The 27,236-nt window shown below is 34.2% G+C and overlaps 1 protein-coding gene across 9 annotated transcripts in view; it reads right to left on the minus strand.

Annotated features, from left to right (window-relative positions):
* The window catches only part of SETDB2 (SET domain bifurcated histone lysine methyltransferase 2), an 82,998-nt gene that overhangs the window by 53,019 nt on the left and 2,743 nt on the right, over positions 1–27,236 (minus strand). For 5 of the 9 annotated variants that reach the window (XM_059902609.1, XM_059902599.1, XM_059902598.1 and 2 more), the window contains exons 2-6: positions 23,098–23,456; positions 17,128–17,253; positions 15,993–16,058; positions 13,065–13,161; positions 1,961–2,524 (exon numbers count right to left, since the gene is read on the minus strand). In XM_059902609.1, the coding sequence (XP_059758592.1) occupies positions 1,961–2,524; positions 13,065–13,161; positions 15,993–16,058; positions 17,128–17,253; positions 23,098–23,113 (869 nt within the window). In that variant the 5' untranslated portion in view covers positions 23,114–23,456. Of the gene's footprint in view, positions 1–1,960; positions 2,525–13,064; positions 13,162–15,992; positions 16,059–17,127; positions 17,254–20,668; positions 20,689–23,097; positions 23,457–27,236 lie in introns of those variants that run through there. The other 4 variants (XM_059902603.1, XM_059902602.1, XM_059902607.1 and 1 more) reach the window with 3 other exon arrangements.

Below are 27,236 nucleotides of genomic sequence, written 5' to 3' on the forward strand. Positions count from 1 at the left end.
TTTTCACTCTGAAGACTCCTGTCTTTCTTCAATTCTGGAAAATTCTCCGCTATTATCTCTGAATAATGCTCTTTTCTTCTCAGATGTATGTTAGAATTTTTCATTTAGCCTCCATATTTTTTAACCTGTAAATTTATTTTCCCCATATCTTTATCTCTTTGCATTCTGAGGGAATCTCTTTAGTTTTGCCTTGCAATTCACTAATTCTTTCTCCAGCTATACCAATGCTTACCATTTAGTCCATCTATTTAGTTTTTATTTCAATGACCATATATTTTATTTCCCATATTTCCAAATGGTTCTTTTACATACACAGTATACTTTAAAAAATAATCTCCTTTTCTTGTTTCATGGATGCTAATATTTTATCTCTTTGGACATTTTAAACATACCTATTTTAAAGTCTCTGTCAGTCAGATTCTACATTTACCTCTGATTCTTCAGGTGTGAATGCTGCCATTTGTTGGGACTTATGCTGCCTTCATGGTCCTAAATGTCTTTGTGTGCTTTGACTGTTTGAAATCATACTTTTCGTGGAGTTTACTCCTGGGTGCTCCTCTACACTGGCTGCTTTCCTCATTGCTCTGGCTCTGACCTATGGGTTTCACAGCTCTAAACCCGGTTGTTATTAATACAATTCCAGGCCCTGTGAGTTATTAGCCTACTTCCCAGCCTTGTGCAGGTCCCTGTTTCTGTCCCCCCAAAGAGCTCAGTGTCTACTCTCTGCCACGCATAGGACATGTTTAATTCCCTTTCCTGTCAGGATTAGAATCCCTGGCCACAGTGCTCATGTCCAATTCCAGATCCCAGTGGGCTTCAGCTTTTGCTTATTTTGTGACTTCTCTTGTAATTTCTGACCAATAGATGAAAATATATATGCTGGTGGTGCATGTTACATGGGGGTTACTTTCTACAGTCTAAGGCAAAAATCACATACAGTCAAAATTATTCTTTAAAAAAACCCCGTTAAACTGACCATAAAGTACAGTAAACATTGTCTGACAGTTTTTTCCTCCATCACTGAAAGAGATTGGGCTTGGCCAGATGTAGATGGGTTACGTTTAGAGGCAATGCGGAAAAAACAACAACTTATATTTAAACAGAATAAAACTTGGCACAGTGAGAGGTTTCCTCTATGACAGACCTAAAGGAACTGAGCCAAATTGAGGTAACAGCAGATTGATATCTCATCTACACTCCTTCTGAGAGGATGGTGAAAACTATCTATATAATTTAAATTATTTCTCTTTATCTCGCTCATGCTTTTTCTTTTTCCTAGTACAGGCAGCTAAATTTGCATTAAATTAAATGTACATATAATGCAACTCCGCTCTACATATGCAAACCTACGAATACCAATAAATTACACACCCTGAAAAAAAAATGGTTTTCAAAGTCTTAATATATTAGAACATGTTTTCATTTTTTTTTATGGAATGTCAATTTTATGATCAGGAGAGGCACCATTAACTTTCTAAAAAAAGTAGCAAGGAAATGATTTGTAAAAGTAAAATACAACATATAACATAATGGTTAAGAGCACGGGTTCAAATCTTGGTTCTTAAATTTGTTGATCTTACACTTGGCTTCTCAACTTCCTCATTTGTAACATGGAAATAATATTACCTACCCCATGGGGTTTTGTGAGAACTAAACAAGCAAATATATGTAAAGCACTTGTCACAGTGTTTGGCACAGTTCCAAGGCATTAGCTGTAATTGCTGCTATTAAGAGTATGGTACTAGATTAAAGGGAATACTTATCCTTGGAAGAAATAATTCCCAAATTACTAAAATAACTGGCAAAGAGTTTTCTTTCCTATTGCTAATGAGATGCATCTTTCTATTTTAGATTCTTGATGAACTGGTTTCAGACAGACAAACTGATACAGAGCAGGACTTCTTGATAAGTACCCCTACATTCAGAAGATTTTTTTGAAATGCCATGTTTTTCTACTCACATGTCTATGCAGCCCTCAGAACAGTCACATGAATCAGTAAACATGTTGGAAAAGCTGTTTAAATAATATGCTCGTGGACACATAGTCTTTCTGTACTTAAAATGTGGAAGCTTTCTATTGTCAATTTCATTACAGAAAGAAATGGGCACCGATTCCACTCCATTGCTAATATCCGTATCAGAAACAATTTCTTCTTGCTTTGGGTAATTCCGAGTCAACTGAACATAGGTATTGAAAGAAAAGTTATCTGTAAATAGAAAGTTACACTCTGTCTCAAGCAGGTAACGAAAAACTTCCTCCACGTTTCGTAGACTCCTTCCACAAGGGGTTTTATAACTCACGTGGAGTGCTGAAGAATGAGAGTTTGTCTTCGCATGTCGTCTTTGGAAGTGGCATTTGATTGGTAGCTGCAGAGGGTTTTCTCCCTTGAAGGTAAGTGGCATTTTCATCAGACAGGCACCAGAGCAGTCATGCTTTTGGTAAGATAAATTTGAAGATGATTCTTTTTCTCTAAAGTCTGCAACTTTATTTTCCAGAGGGGGAACTGCCTTATTTTCTGTAGATCTGTTTAAAATTAATTATTTATTAGTATCTCAAATGTATAGCATAATCCCCATTTTTAAAAAAAACACTGCACACTAAGGTGGTATTTAACTCCTATTAGCTTCTTCTTAGACAACACTAAAATAAGCCAGACTCTGAAATCAACATCTTACTATGTTCTGCAGCCACATAAAGTTATACCTGAAGGGGTTTTTTTCTTCTGGACATCAAACATGTGGTGTTTTTTCCAGCACCACTTCTTCAACTGGGTGTCCAATAATTCAGTTCAATTCTGACACTATCGACCTGGAGTCAGCAACAGGTTCCACAAGTTAAAGGGCTCAGTCCCATAAGACCGCCCCCATGCCAGATGCCAAATGCAGTTTCCAGGTCACCCACACTCTTGACAACCCCTTTCTCTCTGATAATGTGCTGGAAAGACTCAGAACTCAGGAAAGCACTTTAATTACTATTACCAGTTTATAATAAAAGATACACTCAGGAACAGCCAAATGGAAGAGATGCATGGGGCAAGGTAGGTAAGAAGGGGCATGGAGTTTCCATGCCCTCTCCAAATGCACCACCCTTCCAGCACCTCAAACTGTCCACCAACCAGGAAGCTCCAGGAGCCCGTTGTTTAAAGTTTTTTATGGAGGTTTAACTGCTTAAGCATGAATGATTAAATCATTGGCCACTGGTGATTATCTCCACCTGCAGCCCTTCTCCCCTCCCTGGAGGTTGGGAGGTAGGGCTGAAAGTTTTAGGCTTCTAACCAAGGTTGTCTTTCTGGCGTCCAACCTCCATCCTGAAGTTAACTAGGAGCGCCTCACCAAGTCATCTCATTTGCACGCCAAAGACACTCCTACCACTCAGGAGATTTCAAAGGTTTTAGAAGCTGTGTGCTGGGGACCCAGACAAAGCAAGTATCTTTCTTATTGTATCAGTCTAATTTCAGAGTATTCCAGAAAGCTGTGATTACAGTGGTACCTTTTGCTACATCTACACCAATAGCACCTAGCAAATTTAGACTTCATGTAGGACATGAGTTCAATAAAGACCTGAGGAAGGTTATGTCTTCAGACAAGCTTGGTTCAAGCAAAAAAACAGTAAAGGCTAGGTAAAAAAATAATTAATTCATTAAGAATCCTTTATGCTGTGTTTTTCTTTTTGCCTTCAACAACTGTACCAAGTGAACGTTCCCCATAATATGTAACCCACCTGGTCTCATACACATCTGAAAATGGTAAACTACAGGAGAAAATGGAGAGGTTATTGACTTTAAGAAAAAAAATCTGTGAAGATTCCATGTGTTCCAAACTCAGGTTTTAAACTTTCACACACACACAAAAAACTGTTTTGTGTTACATAATATTTTCAATCTATCTCTAGGTATCTGTTATTTATTATAAAAGTAATATAGGTATTTTAGAAAATTTTTTATACTCACTATATAAAGCAGCACTGTCCAACAGAACTTTCTGCATTGATGAAAATGTTCTATATCTGTGCTGTCCAATGACGTAGCCACTGGCCACATGTGGCTACTGAATACCTTTAAATGTGGCTACTGCGACCAAAGAACTGAATTTTAAGTTTCATTTTAATTAGTTCAAATTTAAATAACCACATGTAGCTAGTTGGTGCCATACTGAATGCACAGATATGAGGTGCCTCATCCTTTTTTCAGCTGTATAGTAATCCTCTACATAAATTCCACAATTTATATAACTAGTCTTCTACTGTTTTCAATCTTTTGCTATTACAAATCATGATGTAATGAAAAACCTCGCATATAATAATTTCATACATGTGAAGATATCCCGGAAACCGGAATGCTAGGTCACAGGGTAAATGGATTAGTAATTTTGTTAAGATTGCCTAATTGCTCTCCATGGGGTCAGCCTCTCCAGCAATTTATGAGAGCGCCCGCTTTCACAGAGGCTCTTGATGCTTCTGGATTTCTGATAATCTAGTAGGTGAAAGGATGTCCTATAATTTATAAATCTTTTAATGTTGGAAATATTTGTTTCCAATTTGTCTCCAATTTACTACTTTGATGAACATCCTCATACATAAGGCCTTGACCAAATTTCTGATTACTACCTTAAGATACATTCCTTTAAGAGGAATTACTTGGTCAAGGGGAATATACACTAAGAATAACTTCTTATTAAAAAACTTTCAAACATACACTTAAGAGTATTCTTTTCTCATAAAGACTGATATACTGGACCCTCATGTACTTGTGAGAACTCCAGAACCCCCAGCACATAATGACTCTGTCCAACCCTCTGCACTGAGTGATAACCAAACTCTAGCAAGGCTTCTAGCAGCATAAGGACATGCATGTCTCTAGGATAACCCCAGCCTCTCAACAAAATGCCTCCCTGAGAAAGCTCAAGGCTGTTTCTTCCAGCCAACACCTAAAGACAAGCCCCTGACCTTTTTTAGAACATTTACTAAGAAGGTCTTAAAATTATGAATCTTTCCTGGGTCTCTCTGAGATGTATATGTACCTTCTACAACTCAAGAATATTTTTCTCAAAAACCTGAAAGCCATTCTTTTGAAAGGTAATCATCAGGAAGGACAGGGTCTCTGTCCTCCAGTCTCTGTGGGAGGACAGAATCCTATCTTGATGACTGCCAGCCAGCACACACAGCTGGCCTCATGGGCATTCACACTGATTAACCTTTAGTAAGTTTTCACTTGAGCCCTAGCTTGTACTCCCTTCCTTACTCCCCCATTGCCCTTTAAAACACCAGTCACCTCAGCACAAATCATGATGGAGCTCAGCTCTTATTCCTACTGTCAGTAGTTAGTGAATAAAATCTGTTTTCACCTCTACAGCTAATGTCTGGCTTTATGTTTGACACTTAATACCAGGTTTTAATAATTATCAATATTTTGCCTATTTTATTTAATCTATTCTCCACCCCTCTTGCCCCACCCTCAAACACTGGAGTATTTTAAAGCAAACACTTATCTAAAATAATTTAGTACGTATTTCTAACAAATAAGTCTTTTTAAAACTATATAATCTCAATGGCCCATCTTCACATTTCCCTGATTGTCTTAAAATCTGTCTGAATCAGAATCAAACAACCCCTACACTCTGTATTTGATTCAGGTGTCTTTTATGTCTCTAACCTTATGTAGTGCTCCCTCCCTCTTCATTAATGACATTTATTGGTTAAAGTTAAATAAATTGTGTCACTTGTCCTATAGTAGTTCCCACATTCTGGAATTTGGCTGATGCCTTCCTTGTGGTGTTGTCATTTAACTCACCCCCTTACTTTCCTGGCAAAGCAGTAGTCAGTTCTAGAAGCCTGATTTGATTCAGGTTCAATTTTGGTGGGGGGTCGGGGGAGATAATTCATACGTGGTGCTATGAATTTCCTATTGCATCACATAAGGAGACAAACAATGTCTGACTGTTCACGTTTAGTGATGCTTAGATTTATAAGTGGGTTTGGGTGTTTCCATCCATTTTAAAGCTCCTCACTTTCACTTAACAGTTTTGGCATTCACTCATGATCGTTGTCTAGACCAGTGCTACGTTAAGGTGTGGTGGTGCCAGTTCCCCGTGGTTTCTTAACAATTCATGGTAAGTACAAAAATTGAAAGTGCAAAAGTTTAGAAACTTTTACAGCAATTTAACATTGCTGCAACATTTTACTGCATTTTACAAGAGCATCACTCAGTAAGTTAGAAGTTTAAAACAAAACACCTGTTCTGACCACAATTCATTTGAGACCGCTGGGCTAAGGCCACTGTTTCTTTGGGGCGGGGTGGGATGGGGGTAGTAGTTGTAAAAATAACAATCTTCTAATTCTATCATTCCTACTGCATTTTCTGGCTAGAGTGCTTTCATAAAGAAGAAATTTTACTCATCAATTCTTGGGTTATCCTGAAATACAGTTAGTATAAGCAGGCAGATAAATGCTTGATTCTTTTTCTTTAATTACTAGTATTCAGAATGATGAGTTGTATACTAGCAACTACCAAAGTGACAGATTTTTTTTTTTTTTGCTTTACAATGGTGTGTTAGTTTCTGCTGTATAACAAAGTGAATCAGCTATACATATACATATATCCCCATATCCCCTCCCTCTTGCGTCTCCCTCCCACCCTCCCTATCCTACCCCTCTAGGTGGTCACAAAGCCCCGAGCTGATCTCCCTGTGCTAGAGCTGATCTCCCTGTGCTACGCAGCTGCTTCCCACTAGCTAGCTATTTTACATTTGCTAGTGTATGTATGTCCATGCCACTCTCTCACTTCGTCCCAGCTTACCCTTCTCCCTCCCCCTGTCTTCAGGTCCATTCTCTATGTCTGCGTCTTTATTCCTGTCCTGCCCCTAGGTTCTTCAGAACCTTTTTTTTTAAAATTCCATATATATGTGTTGGCATACGGTTTTTTTTTTTTTTGATAGCTTTTTTGCTTTCTGTCACAAGATATCTCAGGTCTGGAATCAGCCATTTCTCTAAGGGACTATGGGTCCATTTAATGAGAAATGGCATTTAGAGACTACAATCATGGTACTAGGAGGTACACATATTTTAATCAATATAAAATGCCAAACTGCTTTCCAAAAAGGCTGGACCAATTTATACTCTCATAGCATGGATGAATGCTCATCTATCTGAATATTATTTTAAAATTTTTCATCAATTGGATAGGTGAAAAATATTTTACTACCTCCTTAATTTTTTTCTCTAAATAATAAGGAGTTTGAACATAATTTCATGTTTATTGATTTTTTTTTTCCTTTTGGTTAACTGTCTATTCATATGCTTTGTCCATTTTCCTACTGGGGGCTTGTTCATTCGTTCGTTCGTTCATTCATTCATTCATTCATTCTTCCATCAACGATTTCTTGAGTGCCTGCTATGCACCAGGTGCTACGGAAAAAAAGATGAGAGCTCTGTGATCTCAAGGAGCTTACATTCTAGGCAGTGAACTAAGTATTCATAATAAAGTATAAACAATATTATGAATAATGCCATGATACATGTTATAGAAAGATATCTAATATTTATTATTTTTCTGTTTTTTTAGGGTTCTAATTTTATAATTAATTTTTCTATGGTTTGGGAGTCCAGTTTCATCTGGAATTTATTTTGATGTAACATGAAGATCTAACTTAAATTCTCCAAATGATATCCAATTGTTCCAGAGTCTTTTACTGAATACCTCCTTCTTTCACCTTCTGACTTTTGACTTACTAGCTTAATCATATCTCAAGTTCTTAGAAATACATAAAAATGTCCTCTTATTTTCTAGACTTATTCTGCCTTTTGATGGAACTGTTAATTCTTATACCAATATAACATTGTTTTCCATACTATGATGGAACATTTTGATATTTCTCAGGGCAAGTCCTTCCTCACTATTTTGCCTTTTAAACATGTTCTAGGTGTTTTCTGATTTTTTTATCTTTTGAGATTAAATTTATAATGGCTTGCCAAGTTAAAAAAATCCAAGTGCTTGGATTTCATACGAAATTAAATCTATAAATTAATTTGGGAAGAATTACCATTTTTATAATATGCAGTTTTCCCATCCAGGCACATGGTAATAAGTTTATCCATTCATTAAAATCTTTAGTATTAATTTTCCTCAGGTATATACTTCTTGTAATTAGTCTCATTTATTTTACTTTCTGGTGTTGTGAATGGGGACTTAATTTCATATTTTCTAAAGGTATAGAGTCTCACAGTTTTATTTTATGTGACTATGTCACTAAACCCTCATTTTACCTTAATAATTTTACACTTGCATCTTAGATTTTCTAGAAGGATAAGACTATCTACAAATAATTTTACTTTGTACATTTCAATAATCATATTTTCTTTTACATTCTATTATACTGGCTAGAATTTCCATAAAAATACTGAATAACAATTATGATAGCAGGCACTTCTGTCTTAATCTTTATTTAAAGGAAATGTCTCTAAGTTTCATCAGTATATAGGACGTGGATGCTGGTTTAAGAAACATACTCTCTCCCACATTAAGGAAGAATTCTTTAAAATGGTACAGATGAACCGGTTTGCAGGGCAGAAATAGACACACAGATGTAGCGAACAAACGTATGGACACTAAGGGGGGAAATTGGGGGGGTGGGGGTGGGATGAACTGGGAGATTGGGATTGACATATGTACACTAATATGTATAAAACAGATAACTAATAAGAACCTGCTGTATAAAAAAATAAATAAAATTCAAAAATTTAAAAAAAAAAGAGTTCTTCTATTTCTAATGGTTCATATTACTTTTAAAAGTCTTTTGGCATCTTATCTTAAGATAAGCTTTTTTTCCTGTGGTTTACTTCTGTAAAATAATATATTTCCTAATACTAAATCATTCTTGCTTGACTAGTATAAATTCTAAGTCATCTCATTCTTTTAATATTTCTCTGGATTAGAATTGCTAAAATTGTATTTAGAAGCTCCATATCCACAATAATGATATTTTAAACTTTTTAGGGCCATGAACCCTCTGACAATCCGATGAAAGCTATGAACTCTCTCTAGAAATTCACTATAAACATAAAACTTTGCATGCCATGCAGGGCCTCCATTGTCTCTAGTTTAAGGACTCATCTTTATTATAGTTAACTCTATATTTAGATGGTTTCCATGCCACTGCCAGTTCTTAAATACACGTCTTATACATTCTGACTCCTCTTTTGGTCAGCAAGAGGATTTTTGAGAAAGTTTTCCAGAAGGTTATGTATATAGATGTTTTCTGAGTTTTTGCAAAGGTGCTAGCCTGATTTTTGCTGTTTTGTTGGCTTTTTTTGTTTGTTTGTTTTGATACTTGTAAGATATTTATACTTTAAGACTGATATTAAAACTTTTAAAAAATCAATACTTATCTATTAGTAATTTTCATTTCTGTGGTACTTGGTAAAACCTTTTGCCTCCAGACTTGATATTTTCTTATACTCAGAAGTTACCTTCTTTGACTATTGCTTCTGCTTCACTTATTCTAGCTTCTTGTGTTTTTGTTCATTTGTTTGTTCTAGTTCAGAAAAAATAGGGCAGATTTTCCCGAAAGCAATGATTCTGTCGGGGAAGTTTACATTATTTTTTAATATACTGAAAACATCTACATTTCATATTTATTTAAGTACCAAATTGTTTAACGGAAAATATATGTATTTTCATTTTCTAGTTGCTGGAACAATTCTGAATCCTAGTTTAGACATTGTGATTTCCTGCACTGCAGTTGTGAGCAGTAGCACATTGGTCCTAACTCTGTCACCTTAGCTTGAAATTCTTAACATTTTGTAAAGAACATTATAACATATGGATGATCCTGAAAATATTTTACAGTGTTCACTAAAATTGTTGGTTTTCTATTAATAGCTTCTTTTTTGAGAACATTATTCATCATTCTCCTCTTTTTCTCATTCATATGCCCTTTTCTTCTACATTTTGGGTAATCTTTCTTTTTTTAAAAAAAATTTATTTATTTATTTATTTATTTATGGCTGTATTGGGTCTTCGTTGCTGCGCGGGCTTTCTCTCGCCGCAGCGAGCAGGGGCTACTCTTCGTTGCGGTGCGCGGACTTCTCAGGCTCAGTAGCTGTGATGCACGGGCTTAGTTGTTCCGCGGCATGTGGGAACTTCCCGGACCAGGGTTCGAACCAGGGTACCCTGCATTGGCAGGAGGATTCCTAACCACTGCGCCGCCAGGGAAGTCCCCATTTGGGGTAATCTTAAAGATTCCAGACTATACCTTTAATTTCCTTAATTGACTTTCACAATGAATACTTTCTTAAAAGAAAGGCTGGGATAAAACTGATCACTGCACTACTATCTATAATAGTAAATATTTGGAACAATCTAATTATCCATCCTTAAGGAATGGAATTAATAAAATGTATTCTCATATGATGGAAATCCAAACAAGGAGATGAAATAGATCTATAACACGGAAGCAACATGATTAGATCTCAAAACTAATGCTGAGTAGGGTCTTCCCTGGTGGCACAGTGGTTAGGAATCCGCCTGCCAGTACAGGGGACACAGGTTCGAGCCCTGGCCTGGGAAGATCCCACATGCCGTGGAGCAACTAAGCCCGTGCGCCACAACTACTGAGCCTGTGCTCTAGAGCCTGCGAGTCACAACTCCTGAGCCCATGTGCTGCAACTACTGAAGCCTGCGCGCCTAGAGCCTGTGCTCTGCAACAAGAGAAGCCACTGCAGTCAGAAGCCCACGCACCGCAACGAAGAATAACCCCCGCTCGCGCCACAACTAGAGAAAGCCTGCCCGCAGCAATGAAGACCCAACACAGCCTTAAAAATTAAAATAAATAAATTAAATTAAAAAAAAAAAACTTTCAAAAAACTAATGCTGAGTAAAACAAGTAAGAAGGTACATATATGAATATTTATGTAAAATTTAAAAACTACAAGTAATAGCACTATATATTATTTATGGCTATATAAATATTAAAAAATGAACTAGAAAAATAACTGATGATAGTGACTGCTCCTAGAGAAGCAGAGAGGGCAACGGAACTTTGTCATGGTGAGAAGTTAGGTATGGCTCAAAGAGATTATAGTGTTTTGTTTTCTTTTTAAAAAAGAGACTGGAAGCAAATACAATGAAAGGTTAATAGCTGTTAATTCTGGATGATGTGAATACGGATTTCTGCCATATCCCTTATGTTTTCAATCTTTAAAATTTCTCGAAAAGATAGCAAAAAATATTGGATGAGAATGCAGCTAAAAGATCAATGCAAATCCATCACTACCCATGGACTACAATGCAGTAGCACCTAATACATTAAAAAAGAGGGGGGAAAAAAGCAGAAAAAAATGAGGTAAGGTTATGTTTCCCCTTAAATAACTTCAGTCTATTTTAGTATTTTTGAAACATGCTGGGGGTATATCCCATAGTAAGAAATATATTCTATATGTTCTTTTTGTTTTGTTCTTCCATTTAACTTCTATCTTCTTTAGCCTAGTCTACTATAATACGTTTCTGTTTTTTTTTATTTATTTATTTAGGTATCCAACATTTCCTTGTTTTTTAAAGCCTGTGCCTGGAATTGCTTTTCCTCTATTATTAAGTGCCAAGTTCCTTTCTACCACTTTTTCATTATAATGTATTCTGAACTATGAGCAGTACTATTTAGTTGTCTACCTAAGATATAGATCCTTTTGTTTGGTTTCATTCAGTACTCACTGTAATAAATTCTCTTAGGCTCTCACAGCTTTGTTCTTTGTTTTGATATAGGCTAATTTACTCTCAAGTGATTTATATAGCTACAGTGTTGTACAACCAGTAAACTGAATGTTTCATTTCCCTTTTCAGCTTGACTTAACCAACTAAATTATGTTCCAAACTGAGTTCTGTGGCATTCTTTTCTACAAATTTCATCATTTGATTTCCCCTATTTTTGGGGAAGGGGAATACGAAATACTAATTTGAAGATTCAAAGAGTTCTTCTCTGAATATGAAGGGATTAACTTAGGGTATATGCAAGAGAGAAAATTGTATATAAGCTATCATTAGTTCTTAAATAAAAACTAAAATTTGTACAGTAATTTACAGTTTACAATGTATTTTTATGTAATTTCCTCATGTGACGCTTAATAAGTACAACTCTAAGTTAGTCATTACTGGAACAACAGACAATTAGAACTACTTACGACTAAAATGTAAAAGTAAACATGCTGGTAAAATCTGTAATTTGGAATTTAGGGTTTCAAGAAAGTTAGCTAAGCTGGCTTACAAGTACTCTTCTGGTGACTAATAAAAATCAAGAGGTGTAAGGCTCAAGTTATCAGGCAATTAACAAAGGAAAAATCTTTTTATATTTGTAAAGAAAAGTTAGAAAAGCAGAAAAACATGGAAATGAAATACTGATATGAACCTCAGAAGTGATTCTTTTCCTAAAAATTAATTAAAAAAAAAAAAAAAGATTCTTTTTTATCTGTGCTTCATTTCATAAAACAAATGAAAGAAAACCAACCTACTACAAATCTCAGGAGTTAAGTAACCTAATTTCAATCCAATTTTGTGGGGAGGAAGATCAACTTTCTTACATGTATGAAGATACTTTATTGGAAAAAAACAAAAACAAAAATAAAGAAAACCAATCCTATGCACAGTGCTTTAGACCTAGTTACTGACCCTGCAAAAACACAAAAATGCTGTAAGTAAACAAAGGATACGTAGGTAAAGCAGGGTTATCTGGTATTGTCTGCATCTTTCTGCCAGTCTCTGGGTAGGGGTAAACTGATGATAGTGACTGCTTCTATCAGTCACTATAGGCGCTTCTCTGTTTGTATTTGGCTTGAGAACTGTTTTGTCATTAGACACCTTGAACTACAAGGCAGAACATGGCTTCACAGAATGCCAACTGATTTCCCAGCTCTTGACAAGTCTGATGTACATAAAATACACAACTTTTAAAACTTTTGATGGGAAAGCATCCTTTTTTATATATTTTATCTACTCTTACGTCAAATGATTAGCAACAGTAAATCCCTTTTTGGGAGCAAAAGCATTAATGACATAAATAAATTTAACTTATATACATACAGAGAGGTATAGTCTTCTGGAAAGGAGTCTTCATGTGATGTAGAGGGCAATGAACTTGATTTGTTTTCCTGTGCATTCTGGGTCACAGACGTATGATCTACATGAAAAAATTACAAACTTAACAAGATTACCAGGTTAAAAATCACTCACTGTAAAATCTAAATAGTATCTTTATTGACTAGATATATATATAGCCCTTAAATCTGAAAACATATTAAGATTTCAAGATTGAGTCAAAAAATTAGGTGTCAACATTTTCAAAAACATTAAGAAAATAAGATAGGATAAAATAAAAGACTTAGGATAGAAGAGATTTCTACTGCAGAAACTGTAGTGTGGCCGAACTTTATCTGAATTTTAATCAACCTTTAAAGTGAAACAGCAAGTATCCCTATTTCTGCTTGTATTTTACAAAAAAACATAACTCTTAAAGGCTCTATTAAGGTCACAAAATGGAAAGTTTATGTATCTTTTGTTTTCTCATTATTCTATTACCATCTATTTTTTGGGGAGAGAGGGAGGTATTTGGGTACCTCTTTTTGTCTTTCCATTTGTATTTTCATATTTCTCTTAGTTTCTCCTATATCTTTCCACACTTAATTTCATCTCATTTCTTGTCTCTTCTTTTTCAACTTCATCTATTCTTTCTAACATGACTCCACTATAGAAATAAGCTATGTATTTAATGAAAAAGTTATAGATTTCCTGCTCTTATTTTGAAAAAAATGGATATGTAGAATATTCTTTGCTGGTTTTAAAAAATTGTTTTTAATTGTGCTTGCTTTTTCCTATGCAGTGGTGGACCTTAAGAAAAAAAGTGATTCTCATCCTGCCTTAGATTATTAACTTGCATTGGTCCTTTAGTGCAGACCACTCTTATTAAAAAGAAAAAAAAAAGTTTAATAAAAGAATAGTTTAAGTTATAATCCAAGGTCATCCTTGGCTAATTAGAAAGCATAAATAACCCTCTTCAGTTATCCAGGTGAAAAAAGATTTAAAATCTGATAGTTGAAGAGAGCTGAGTAAATAATATAATAACTGATTAAAAATTAAATAAGTTTAACAAGTTAAGAATTTCCCAGTTAATTTCTTTGAATGAGCCATATAAAGCCATATTAACAAATAGGAACAAAACAAATAAATATAAGCATAGTTAGAAATAAGATTTACTAAAAAACATGGAGATTTTATATTAACCGTTAGATAAGGGGAGAAAGGAGAAATAATAATTTCTTTCAAGAAAACAGTATCCAATTCTTCGTATGGGGATACAGCAGATATTTACAGAATTATACACAATCAAAGAAAATTAAAGGTAATTAGTGGTTTGGAGAATTCAGGCTGGATCTGGGATGGCTTGTTTTGACCTCAACACCAAGTCCTTTTGTTTCCCCCAGTCTCAATATTCCTTTTAATATAAATAGTAACATGAATCTTTATTACTAGAAAGTGTTTAATCCCTACATATGCTAGCAATGTCAATTACATAACTCCCCAATTACTTTTAAAACATTGCTCTACCACTAGCAAACATACACTTTTATTTTGATAAATTTGTTACACTTCAGATGAACTATGTAAAAATATGAAACTGTAGTACTCAGTATTTCTACTGATGAAATCATTACTTTAAAAGAACCAAAACAAAATCCCAACCTACTTTCTTTTAGTGGGAAAGACTGTTTCAGAAAGAAAAAAAGAAACAACATTGTTTAGAATTAGTTCCTCTTACCACCCCCTGCATTTAAAAGCTTCTCTCCTGCAAAGCAAATGTAATCCCTTAAGGGTGTGTTGATTCCAAGTGCTACTGAAGGATATTGAGAGAAAGACTGTTTTCTTAAAGAATCTACTCTTCTAAAACTGTACATTAGCTACTGAAATTGAAAATACTTTTGAATAACAAAAGCTTTCTTTAAAATAAACTTGGGACTTCCCTGGTGGTCCAGTGGTTAAGACTCCTCTTTTCCACTGCAGAGGCATGGGTTCAATCCCTAGTCAGGGAATGAAGATCTCGCATGCCTCGGCACAGCAAAAAATAAATACATACATAAATAAATAAAAACTGATGATGTTAAGCCATTTTTCAGAGATTTAAAACCTTATGGCTCCAAATTATTACAGTTAAAATAATTACAATTTGTTGAAAATATTTACCAATATTAATTAAAATTTAGTAAATGTACCTCCTCAACACTTTAGCAAATTAGTGATAGTGTAAGATTTATAGGATAGTGATTCTGATAAAATAACTTGCTTTTTAATTAAAAAAATTTTTAATTGACGTACAGTTGATCTCTAATGTTCTGTTAGTTTCTGGTGTACAGCAAAGTGATTCAGATATATATATATATAAATATATACACACACACGTATTCTTTTTCATATTCTTTTCCATTATGGTTTATTATAGGATATTGAATATAGTTCCCTGTGCTATACAGTAGGACTTGTTTATCTAAAATAACTTTTCAATTTTTCTTTTTATAATCCTGGTACATTATCTTTGTTCAATTACTTCTAAAATAAATTTGTTAGACTCACGGTCTAATAATAATCTAGAAATGAAAAAAATTTCCATCAATTTATCTATACCAGAATGTACCTTTTAGTATTGTTCTTTACACAAAGTATCAATAGGTTTATAGTGGTTTGGAGTCTTGGAATTCTTTTTGCCCTTCTTATAGTAGAAGCGTTTTTGAAGAAGAGATACATTTGTTCATTCCTTCCTGGAGAGGTTTAGTAGAGTGTGCATTTCCAATCTCTGGATGGGTAGGACTTTTCATTTACTAGGGAAACTGATTTCCATATATGGATCTTACAGTTTTACTTTAAACTGTCTTCAGTTAACGTGACATAATTAAGGCTGGCTTGCTTCAAAGCAAGAAAACAGCAGAGAATATTCTAGATTGGGATTAGAAATGTACATACCCTTTATCAAAGCTGAATTATTATTTATAGTTGCTTCCTTCACTAGAATCATTGCTTGGATGTATTCTGTTAAGGAAAGGAAAAAAGAATGAAAACAATCAGCAGCAGTATCATCTTCACTCAAGATGTCAGCTACTGTACTAGGCAATTTACATACTTTATCTCATTCAATCTTCACAACTCCTCTAAGAGGTTCTTATGATTATCTACTGAATACATTAAAGACAAAGAAATTAAGGCCTAGTGGTTAAGCTGTTTATTCCAGGTCAATAAGCTAGGAAGTGGTAGAACTGGATTCAAACCTAGATATATCTGATTCATGAAGGAATGAGAATAAATATTAAAATGAAAAATAGTATTAATTTTGTGGACAAGCACATCATAGATTAATGTCATAAGAACATCCATAAAGTATTAAGAATATCCTGGGGAAAAATAAAGGATAGTCGGGGGAGATTTTGCTTGAAAATCATACGTTCTGATGGAATGAAGGAAATTTCCATATAAAAGTCTATGTTCTAAAAAAAAAAAAAAAAAAAAAAGTCTATGTCCTACAACCACTTAGGTTGAAGACAAAGAAGCAGAAAATATACTTGGTTGACTGAACTGACTGCCTATGTAGAACGCAAGGTGTGCTTTCTGAAGACTACTAAGGCAAGTTCTGTTTAAAGCAGGCAAAATATATTTATATATTTACTTTTATATTAAAAAAAATAAGTTGCCTCTGAATGATTGGGTAATAGATAATTTCTGTTATATTCTTCTATATGTACCAAATGTTCTACAATGAGCAGATATTAGTTTTGCAGTACACCCCCCTCACACCCCCAAAAAAAAGATAAAATGAGGGAGAAAAAGGTAGCCTGAGATAAGTAGAGATAAATTCAGCAGCTATTATTCAAAGTAATCAGCTTCATCCAGTTTTACAAAATGTCCACAGTACGGTAAAAACAAGTTTTTATAGAAGCGGGGTACACACACACACACACAAAGCAAGTAGAACTGATGTTAGGTTCTTAAAAAACAAGTTATTTGACTTTTAAAACGAACAGCAATACTGGAAACAGAATTATACTATATTATCAGTGGGTAATATTCAGCATTAAATGTACGGAACGTTTTTATTGCTTCATACCTTTATTTGTGGCAGATCCATCTTTGATCTTTTGTTTCAGTGACTGCAGCACATTTTGCACTTGTTCAAATATGAAATCCACTTTCCCATCATCTTCTAGCTCCATCCAGAAAGTTTTTGCATCACCTAAAGAAAAAATAAGTGAATAGCCTAAGAACTCAATAGACATAATTTTCCTAAGGCACATGTTATTAAGAATATACCTGGTTTCTAAATAAAAATCAAAATTTAATTGGCCTATTACTTTCCTTGAAGAAAAAGATTTTGGTCACTGTTTCTTTACAATGACCTACAAGCAAAAAATATGACCTGGTATCTCACTTATTTCTGCTAATTAAAAAAAAAAATGTGTTGAAAACTTTAGTGACACTATTTTTTTTTTAACTTTAAATGCCTAAACAATTTATTTTTCTTTCTGTGTAGTGACACTATTTCTTGACTGGAAAACAGAAGGAATGACTTCATTCTAGGGGTGGGAGTGGGTGTATTTATAGACACATATTCACTTAAAAAATTTCAAGGACATAACCTCCACTGAGTATGGAAGTGGAGGGTTTCAGAATGAAACATCTCAACAATTGTTGAAATAACTAAATGCCTAACAATAATGCTTTAAAAACTATCTTTGATATTAACTTTTTAATAATTATGTTGACTGAAAGAAAAATGCACAACCTACAAGTTGCACATTATGTTTTATTTGGCAAACTACTGAGTACCACAGCCTGGGAGGCAGCCTCTCAGACAGCTCTGAGGAACTGCTCCGAAGAGGTAAGGGAGGAGCCAGGATATACAGAAGTTTTTTGCCAGGGGGAGTGGGGGCTGGGGGGTGGTGGTAATAAAACATGTAGTCAAACATCAAAAGATTACTGCTAATCACAAAAGACAGACATCTCAGTTTAATGATTTTAGTGCTTTTCTGTGTCTGGGGAGATGCAAGAGTTAGGGCTCATTGAAGTTATTCCTCAGACACACATCTTAACTATCTAGGACTAGTATCCGGTTTTTCTACACTCTGAACTCCCCTCAGGGCGTGCTGTTGGGGGCGGATGTAGTGGATGAGGGCTTGATGGCAGGCAGTATTCATTGTTTACTGAAATGGCAGGCAACATTTTTTGTTCACAATTACAGGAGGCAAAATAATGTTTAAAGCTTTTATAGATAGAGTTATATAGATAAACCAAAATTTCAGATGCCCAGCAAGCTAACACCTTAATAAAAAATTTTCTAGCAAAATCATCCTTTCAAAGCTGAAAACAGAAATACGAGAAATGCAATTAAAATAAATTGGCGAAAGTCAAATATTACACTATGTTTAAAAGTAACAAAAAATACCTAAATTCAAAAAAAAATACCTAAAATGTTAAACACAAATTATTTATAAAATATATAAAATTAATGTAGAAAATGTTTAAAATGAATAGGACCTTAAGCAAAGGAGAAACATAACAATAACTGCACTGTAGAAAGGTCACTTGAGAAGCCATTGGGAGGATTAATGAGCAGACAGAGCAGTAAGTTTATAAAAAATACATTTTCCTTAATATTAAAAATTAAACCCAGAACCTCCAAGTTGGTAATGGAGTGAGATTCTTCAAAAGAAACTTAGGATTCAGAGTCCCAACTCTCCCTGGCAGTCATCTAACCAATGGCCTGATGTGTACTACACAAGACTAAGCCTCTTTTCCTGTTTCCCCATAGCACAGTTCAGACAAAGGTTTCAACATCTGAAAAAAATGCAATGTGAAAGGACAAAATGAGAAATGATGTTTTAGAGACAGATTGGGGCTGTGACATGGCCTTGAGTGCCACGCTAAGCAACTTTATTTTTATATGGAAGGCTATGGGGAGCCACTCAAGAGGTTTAAGCATCTTATTATGTTATTAATTTTGCTTCTTAAAAATATCACTCAAGTGGCAGTGGGAAGAGGGACGAGACAAGAATGATTTCTACATTTCTGACTCAGGCAACCATATGTATAATAACGGTATCCACTGTGATAGGGAGTAAAGGTAGAGAGACAAGTGAGAAATTCAAGCAGGGTGAGTAAACTGGATACACAGGCCCCAGAGTAAGATCTGGTCCAGATATACAAATTTTGGAGTCAATAGCACACAAATTCTTGCTAAAGCCACAGAATAGATGTGGTTAGAGAGAATTTGTAGAATGAGAAGAGGGTCTTCTGTAGAACATCAACATGTAAGTGATTAGTACAAGAAAAAGGAACCATGGAGACTGAGAAGGAATACAGCAGCAGGTACTGGAACTGAAAATCAAATCAGTATACTAATATTGCCCCTACTTGCTTCCAGAAATGAAGGATACCATCTGATAACTCTACTGTCTGTCCAAGCTTGCTCCATTACTTATCTAGATATGACTATTTATTGCAAGAACATAATCATGAAGCAAGAGGTATGGCAGCTTTGTAAAGAAGGAAGACAAGTAAATCGTATAGTTAGACTATATGTCTTCCAATTTCACTTGAGATAGAAAATCTTTGTAGATAGGCAATGCTCATGAATCACACTTATCTGTTCATTTACTAGATGAATATTTATGGCGTGCTTACTAAATACATCGATAATGACCTAGGTATGTGTATATGTATATATCTATATTTCTCCATCCATCCCTTTAAGAGCTTCAGGGCATTGGTCCAGAGAATCTCTGGACACCTTTGAGCCTGTTATCAGCAAAGTGTAGTCTATGAACTCCTGGGAGTTCCCAAATCCTTTCAGACAATACGCTAGGTCAGGCCATTTTAATAGTAATATCAAGACATTATTTGCCTTTTTCTTCCCTATATTGACATTAGCTGATGGTTCAAAAGCACTGGTGTGTAAAAATGTTGGAGCCTTAGTGTGAATCAAGGCAGTTGCACCAAACTACTAGTAAGTCATTGTTATAATTTACCACCAATTTCACTTAAGAAGGTCCTTGATAAAGCAACATAAATAATTACCACAGTACAATGGCTGTTTCAAGGAAAAGCACTAGGGAGATTGTTTGAGTTGTAAGCTAAACTAGCTGTTTTTTTTTTTGTTTTTTGTTTTTTCATAGAAAACCATTTTTCCTTAAAAGAACCACTAATAAAAATTATGGTTTTTTCCAACTTGGGTGTTTGGTACACATTTTCTCAAACATGAATAAAGGGAGCCTATCACTTGAAGGACAAAACTAACAGCATTTGTTGCTAATGATAAATTCAAGCTATCAAGTTTAAATTGAAAATTTAGAAAACTTGCATCTGCCATGGTAAGCTTGAGAGCTTCTCAATAACTAATCACTTTTTGATGAGATTGGTAGCAATATTAACAAATGTAATTTTTAAATACTGTATGATCAAATGTGTCAACATTTGGAAAAATCTGCATAATTCATTGAACCAATGTTTTCCAAGTGGCCAATGCATGATGTTATAAAATCATACATGTGTAAAAGACCCATCAAAGTGCAAGACAAACCAATGGATTTTTAATGTAACATAGTGTAAAAAAAGCTCACTGATATGAATTCAGATTCCACACTACAACTAACCTTGAAGGAATGACTACTTGTTGAGTTTTGTAGTTGTATCAAAGAAAAATATCCACAATTATCTGAGAGGCTATTAAAATATACTTCCTTTTTCCAACTTCTTGTCTGTGTGAAGCTTCATTTTCTTTATACATTTACACCAAAGCAACATATCACAACAGACTGAATGCAGAAGCAGATCTGAGAATCTCTCTTCTATTAAGCCAACTATTAAAGAGATTTGTAAAAATATAAGACAATGGTTTTCTCACTAATTATTTTCGTTTCAGAAAATAGTTATGTCTCACAAAAATGTAATTTATGTTAACATGTTGGGTTTATTATTTAAAAAAAAATAAGCCAATTACCATTTTTGAAGCTTCTCAGTTTTCTAATACAGTAAATATGAATAGATATTATCCACATAAACAAAAGCTGTTAGGGGTTTTAAATACTTTTAAGAGTATAAAGTAGTCCTGAGACCAAAAGAAAGTTTGAAACCGCTGGCCTAGATAACTGTCCAGTGAAATCAGTACTACAATCTGTAAACAATCCCTGTATTACAAGTATGTTAAAGGGTGGTGAAACTATTCTGTATGATACTGTAGTGGTGTATACATGACATTATGCATTCGTCAAAACCTACAGAACTTGAAAGCACAAAAAGTGAAGCTTAATGTATGCAAATTTTAAAATATCATTTAAGAGATCAGGGATCCCAGGAAGGAATGTATACACAACCTCTCTGAAGGGCTAGGTGGAAAAGGTGCTGACCTAAATAACTTTGGAAATAAATGGACTCTGTAAAACTATAGGCAAAAGGAGATTGCACAAGCACTGAGGTGTCACACCTGAGAATAAGTTTATAGTACTTCTGATACTGCTATACATATATACTAGAATTGAGCAATTAAATAAATGGATAACAGATAATGGGAATTTATAGATAAGCAAGGAGAGTAAGCTAGAATAATCCATGTGGTAATGGATTAGAGCCAGAAACATCAGTATAAACTCATGTTTAGCTCAATACAGATACAGATGGTTACATATAGAAATATTTATAGATATGTGTATATACAATTATATTTATATATACCTTGCTCTGTCAGCTGAGAGGGCCAGACGCAAGACACCCCAATAACAAATGAATACACCTACTACCCAGATCTTAGTTTGTAATACCATTCTCCAATAAAAGGAACCAGGAGGGCTCATTTAAGAAATGGCTCATTCTAGGACTATGGCAGGAAATATACAAGATGAGCCTGGAGCATCATATAGTACCAGAAAATAAGTAAGTGCTAAAAACCAAAAACAAAGAACAAAACAAAAACCACCTACATTGATGGGGGTATGTCAAAGGGACAGGAAGCTGACTGAAAGAGCTCCAAATGCCTAATCCTGGGACAATTTGAAGAACAAAATAAAACAGTACTGGATTATAACCCAAAGTATAAACTAAGTATCCATGAATCCATACTGATGTAAATAAATGATTGAATAAATACACATACTGGGGAAAGGAGACAAATCTCCCTTGCAGAAGAATTCTGAATAATTAATGTAAATATTCTGTTCTCAAAGAGGAGGAGCATAAATTCATGTTCCTTAAGTATGGGCTACACATAGTGAATTCCTGTCAAAGAGTATAGTAGAGAAAGGGAGAAAAAAAAGAGTAGTAATTTACAGCAGAGAAGCCACTTAACACTATGTCAGCCAGGTGATCTAGCTCAACATCAACAGGTGAGAAATCATGTTGGTAACATGCACCCTTGATATCATTTCATAAAACTGACACTTTACCTCTATGGTCTTTCTCCCCAAAATCCACTACCCAAGTCTAATCGCGAGAAAAGAAAAAAATCAGTCAATAAGTCCAATAAAGGGGCATCTTACAAAACACTTGGATACAATATCTTACAAAAACAAGGGAAGTCTGAGAAACTGTCATATGCAAAAGGACCCTAAGGAGACATAAGTAAATGTAATGTATCCTGGATGGGATCCTGGAATAGAAAAAGACATCAAGTAAGGAAATAAGAATAAACTATGGACTTCAGTTAATTATAATGGGTCAATAATGGTTCATTAATTGTAACAAATGTACCAGCCAAGTGTAAAATTTTAATCATAGGCAGAACTGGGTGCAGAGACTATGGGAACTCTCTGTACTATCAATTTTTCTGTAAATCTGTAAGTTTTCTAAAAAAAATAAAGTGTATTTTTAAAAAGTACATTAAGGTACTGACTTAGCATTACAGATACACAACTAATTATAAAGACAATCAAAATTGTTGCTACATGAGAGTAAATTCTATAAATCCTTAATTCTTTCTAATTCAGAAAAGTTACTTGCACAGAAAAACCTTGAAAATTCCACAATTCAGCTTCATTAAGTAGTCTATATACTTTTAAACATAAAGTTTAACAATGGTTTTTCAACCTACCATTTTTTTCTCCCATCTTTTGGCGTTGTTTACAAACATAAAATTCTTCAAAATTAACTTTATCAAAGAACTGAATCACTTTGATTGTAGAATATAACTGGAATCCAACTGTGGTCTCTATGAAATTTGCAGTACTCAGAGAATCATTATACCACTCTAAACCAAATATTCTTTGATACTTGAATTTTCAAATAGAAATTGTGGTTGAAGAAACTTTCAGAAATGATCACTAGTCCAACTTAATGACAAGTCCATGCATCTTCATCAAGTGAATACTTATAGTCGTATCAGATCACTGACAATATCATTTTAAAAATAAAACCAACTCCATCTTTCGGTCCATGAATGCATGAAACATTCTGTAAGGAAAACAATAAGGAATGGTGCATGTTTGTAAATAATAAAATATATAAGAAAAAAGAGATTGTTATAACAATAGTGCTATCTTTTAAACCAGCATGAACTATTATGAAAAAAGAATGCATATTAACTGGAAAAACATGTAAAATATCAATATTAGGAAAATTATAGAAAAATTAAGAATCACCTACTTAATATATGTTAATTAATATAAACTATCTCCATTTTATAAAACTTTTTAAATGGGGATAATAATGCTAACTACCTCAAAAGATTGTTGTGAGGTTAAGACATAATAACCTAGAATAATACTTGGCACATTACAAAGGACTCAATAAATGCTAGCAATTATTATTATTCTTTCAGTATATATACTTTTAAAACAAAATTTGAATTTTAGTATATATAATTTTTTATAATCTTTCATTGATAATATATCCTGTACTTTCTCTCGTTATTAATGTTTTCCTGTAATATGACTTTTAAGTGGCTGTATAATGTACTTTGGTCAATAATCCATATATTAAATTACACTAAAGAACTGCAATAATTAAAATTTAATAAGTTAATAATTAGTACTATAAATAAACCTCTATAATGTACATTTAGATTATTTCTATTTTTCCAGTATAATAAATAAGGCTGGAATATATCTTATGCATATCTCTGATTATTTCCTGAAGATATACACCTAGAGGTAGAACTAAAAGGTCAAAAAGAGGTCAGCAATTTTAGTCTCAAGATGTTAGTCAACATATAAATTCTTCTCCCACTGCCACACCAAATCTGAAGAAATGGTAATTTTTTTTGTAATTAAAAATATAAAGTCATGCCGAAAACAAAAAGGGAATTCTCTATAGATTGAGTCTGCACGACCTCTCTGGGGAAAGGAAACAGATGGGAAGTTGCAGAGATAATGCCAACCACAAACACATCACCACGGCAAAAGGAAGAGCAAATCCTCTCAGAGGAGAAGAACACACGACCAAGAATCATCAAACATATGAAGAAAGCTATACCATGAAAGAGACTTAACAAGCCCACCAAACTGATGAACTTATATTAAGGAGGAGAATTAATAGAGCATCCTGAAAATAATTTTAAAGCAAATATTGTATTTAATATCAAAGAGCTAAAGAAGGAAACCTCGTCTATGAAAAAACATACAATTTTAAAAAGTAACCAATTGGCTATCTTGGATATAAAAACAGTTATTGAATAAACTCAATAGATAGATATAATAGCATAGACTCAGATGAAGAGCCAGTTAGTAAGCTGAGAGACTGAGTTGAGTAATTCACTCAGAACACAGAGCAAAGAAATAAAAGGAGGGATAACTAGAATGAAGAAGAGGCAATAATGACCAAAAAATTCTCAGAACTGGAAAACACATTAGCCTACTAATGTGGCTAGTGCAGGTAAGGGTCCATTGAGTATCAAGCAAGATAAACTTTTTAATACATACCACTAGACAAACCATGGATAAACTTCAGAATATCAAGAAGAAAGACAAAGTCTCAGAAACTTTCAGAAAATCTAGATTATCTAAAAGGAATGTTTATCAGACTGGTACTCAGACTTCTCATCAGAAATGCCAGATGCAAAATGTTATGGGAAAATAAGTCTGAATCCAGAATACTATTTCAGCCAAGGTATCTTTCAATAGTGGGGGGGGGGGGGGAGGGGGCGGGAAGGCTTTTACAGACACTCAAAGACTCTCTGAAAGAAATAAAGAAGTACTTCATGAATAAAAACTAACATAGAAGGAAGTACTGAGGTAAAAGAAGCAAAAGTGAGCAAATAAATGAGTAAAACACATTAATGCTAGATAAATACAGATTAAAAATGGGTTTTAATGACAAATGAAACCAAAATGCTAGAAGATATAACCATAGGAAATTTATATTCTTTTTTGAAGGAGGGATGGAAGAGGATTCTTGCAAGATCTGAGAAAATAAACTAGAAGCATACTAAGTTCTTCGTAGGGAGGAGGGTATCAATACAAACGAAATGTAGACTTTGTTAGGAAAATATAAATTTAATAATTGTGTTAAAAATGTAAAAGTAGGGACTTCCCTGGTGGTCCAGTGGTAAAGAATCCGCCTTACAATACAGGGGACGTGGGTTCGATCCCTGGTCAGAAAACTAAGATCCCACATGCCGCGGGGCAACTAAGCCTGTGCGCCACAACTACTCAGCTCGCGCTCCTCAACTAGAGCCCGCGCACCCTGGAGCGTACAAGCCACAGCTAAAGAAGCCCGCGCAGGACAACGAAGAGCCTGCGTCCCGCAACTAAGACCGACGCAGCCAAAAATAAATAAAATTTAAAAATAATAAATAAATCTTTAGAAAAAAATGTAAAAGTAATCTATGAAAAAGAAAACAGAACAAAGAAAACTTGGGGCAAACCTCAATTAAAATGAGAAATGGAAAAATATAAGATATAAAAGATACAATGGGCAGCAACGTAAATAAGAGGACAAGAAAAAGGCCAATTATGTTAATAATCACAAAAAAGGTGAATGTGTTAAGTCTTACTTATTAAAGGACAAACTCTCAGATTAAATTGCAAGCAAAACCTAGCTATATTTTAAAATAAGAGACCCACTTAAATCTCACAAAATGGCATCAAGAGGTTGAAATGAAGGGATGTGAAAAAAAGACATACCAGCAAATACAAGAAGAAACATTCATATCAAACAAAATAGAAGTTAATATAAAAACCAATAAAAGAGACAAATATTTTACACTGACAGAACAATTCACCATGAATATCTAATTGAACTTACTGACTAAATACCAATTAGGCTCAAGAAAAAAAGAAAAAAAAAACAATTCGAGGGATAAGTACGAAGGAAATTAAAACAATTAAAGATCTTACCAGAGCTGCATGCCACACATCCCCACCTCTCACTCCCAGTATACCAGGTCCAGAAAGTTTTATAGATGAATTCTACAAAACTTTCAAGGAATGGATAATTTCCATAGTATACAAACTGTTCCAAGAGCAGAAAAAATATGGGAGGCTACTCAACATTTTTTTGAGGTTACTGTAACCTTGACGCATAAGAAAAGAAACTCAAGGCCAAACGCACTTCTTGGTATAGAAGCAAATATAGTAAGTAAAAACATGCAGCAGTAGAGTAAAAGTATGTTACCAAAGTATGGTTTATACCAGGAATACCCAAAAAGTTTAGCATTGTAAAGTTACTCAATGTAAATTTCTACATTAACAGATAAATAGAGGAAAACTATCATCTTAAATACAGAAAGACACACAAAAGAATTTCAATAAAAGTCAAACTATTCTGGGGCGGGCAGGGGAAGAGGAGGAACTCTTGCAAACTAGGAATAAAGGAGAATTTCTTTAACCCGATAAAGACTACCTACAAAAACAAAGAAGTAAATATACTCAATGAGAAAACATCAGAAGCATTTTCGTTACAGTCAGGCACCAGATGGGGACACTTGCCACCAATGGAAGTTTGGTAGTGGAAGTCTTAGAGAAATACAGTAAAATAAAAAGAGACCTAAAGATTGTAAAGAAGAGAAAAATCTATCTGTAGAATAAATAATTGGAAACTAACAAACTTAACATTTTAACTTAAAGTTAAAAGCCAACCAAAGAGTTGGGAGAAAATGCTTGTAACATTTTTTAACAATGGTAGCAAAAAGTGGACATAGCCACAGACTCTAAAGAAATTTTTAAAAATTATACAGGATACACAGTAACCAGGACGCATAAAGAACTCCTCAAATCATTAAGAAAAAGATAATTC

Source organism: Balaenoptera ricei, chromosome 18 (assembly GCF_028023285.1).
Source record: "Balaenoptera ricei isolate mBalRic1 chromosome 18, mBalRic1.hap2, whole genome shotgun sequence".
Taxonomy (NCBI): Eukaryota; Metazoa; Chordata; class Mammalia; order Artiodactyla; family Balaenopteridae; genus Balaenoptera; species Balaenoptera ricei.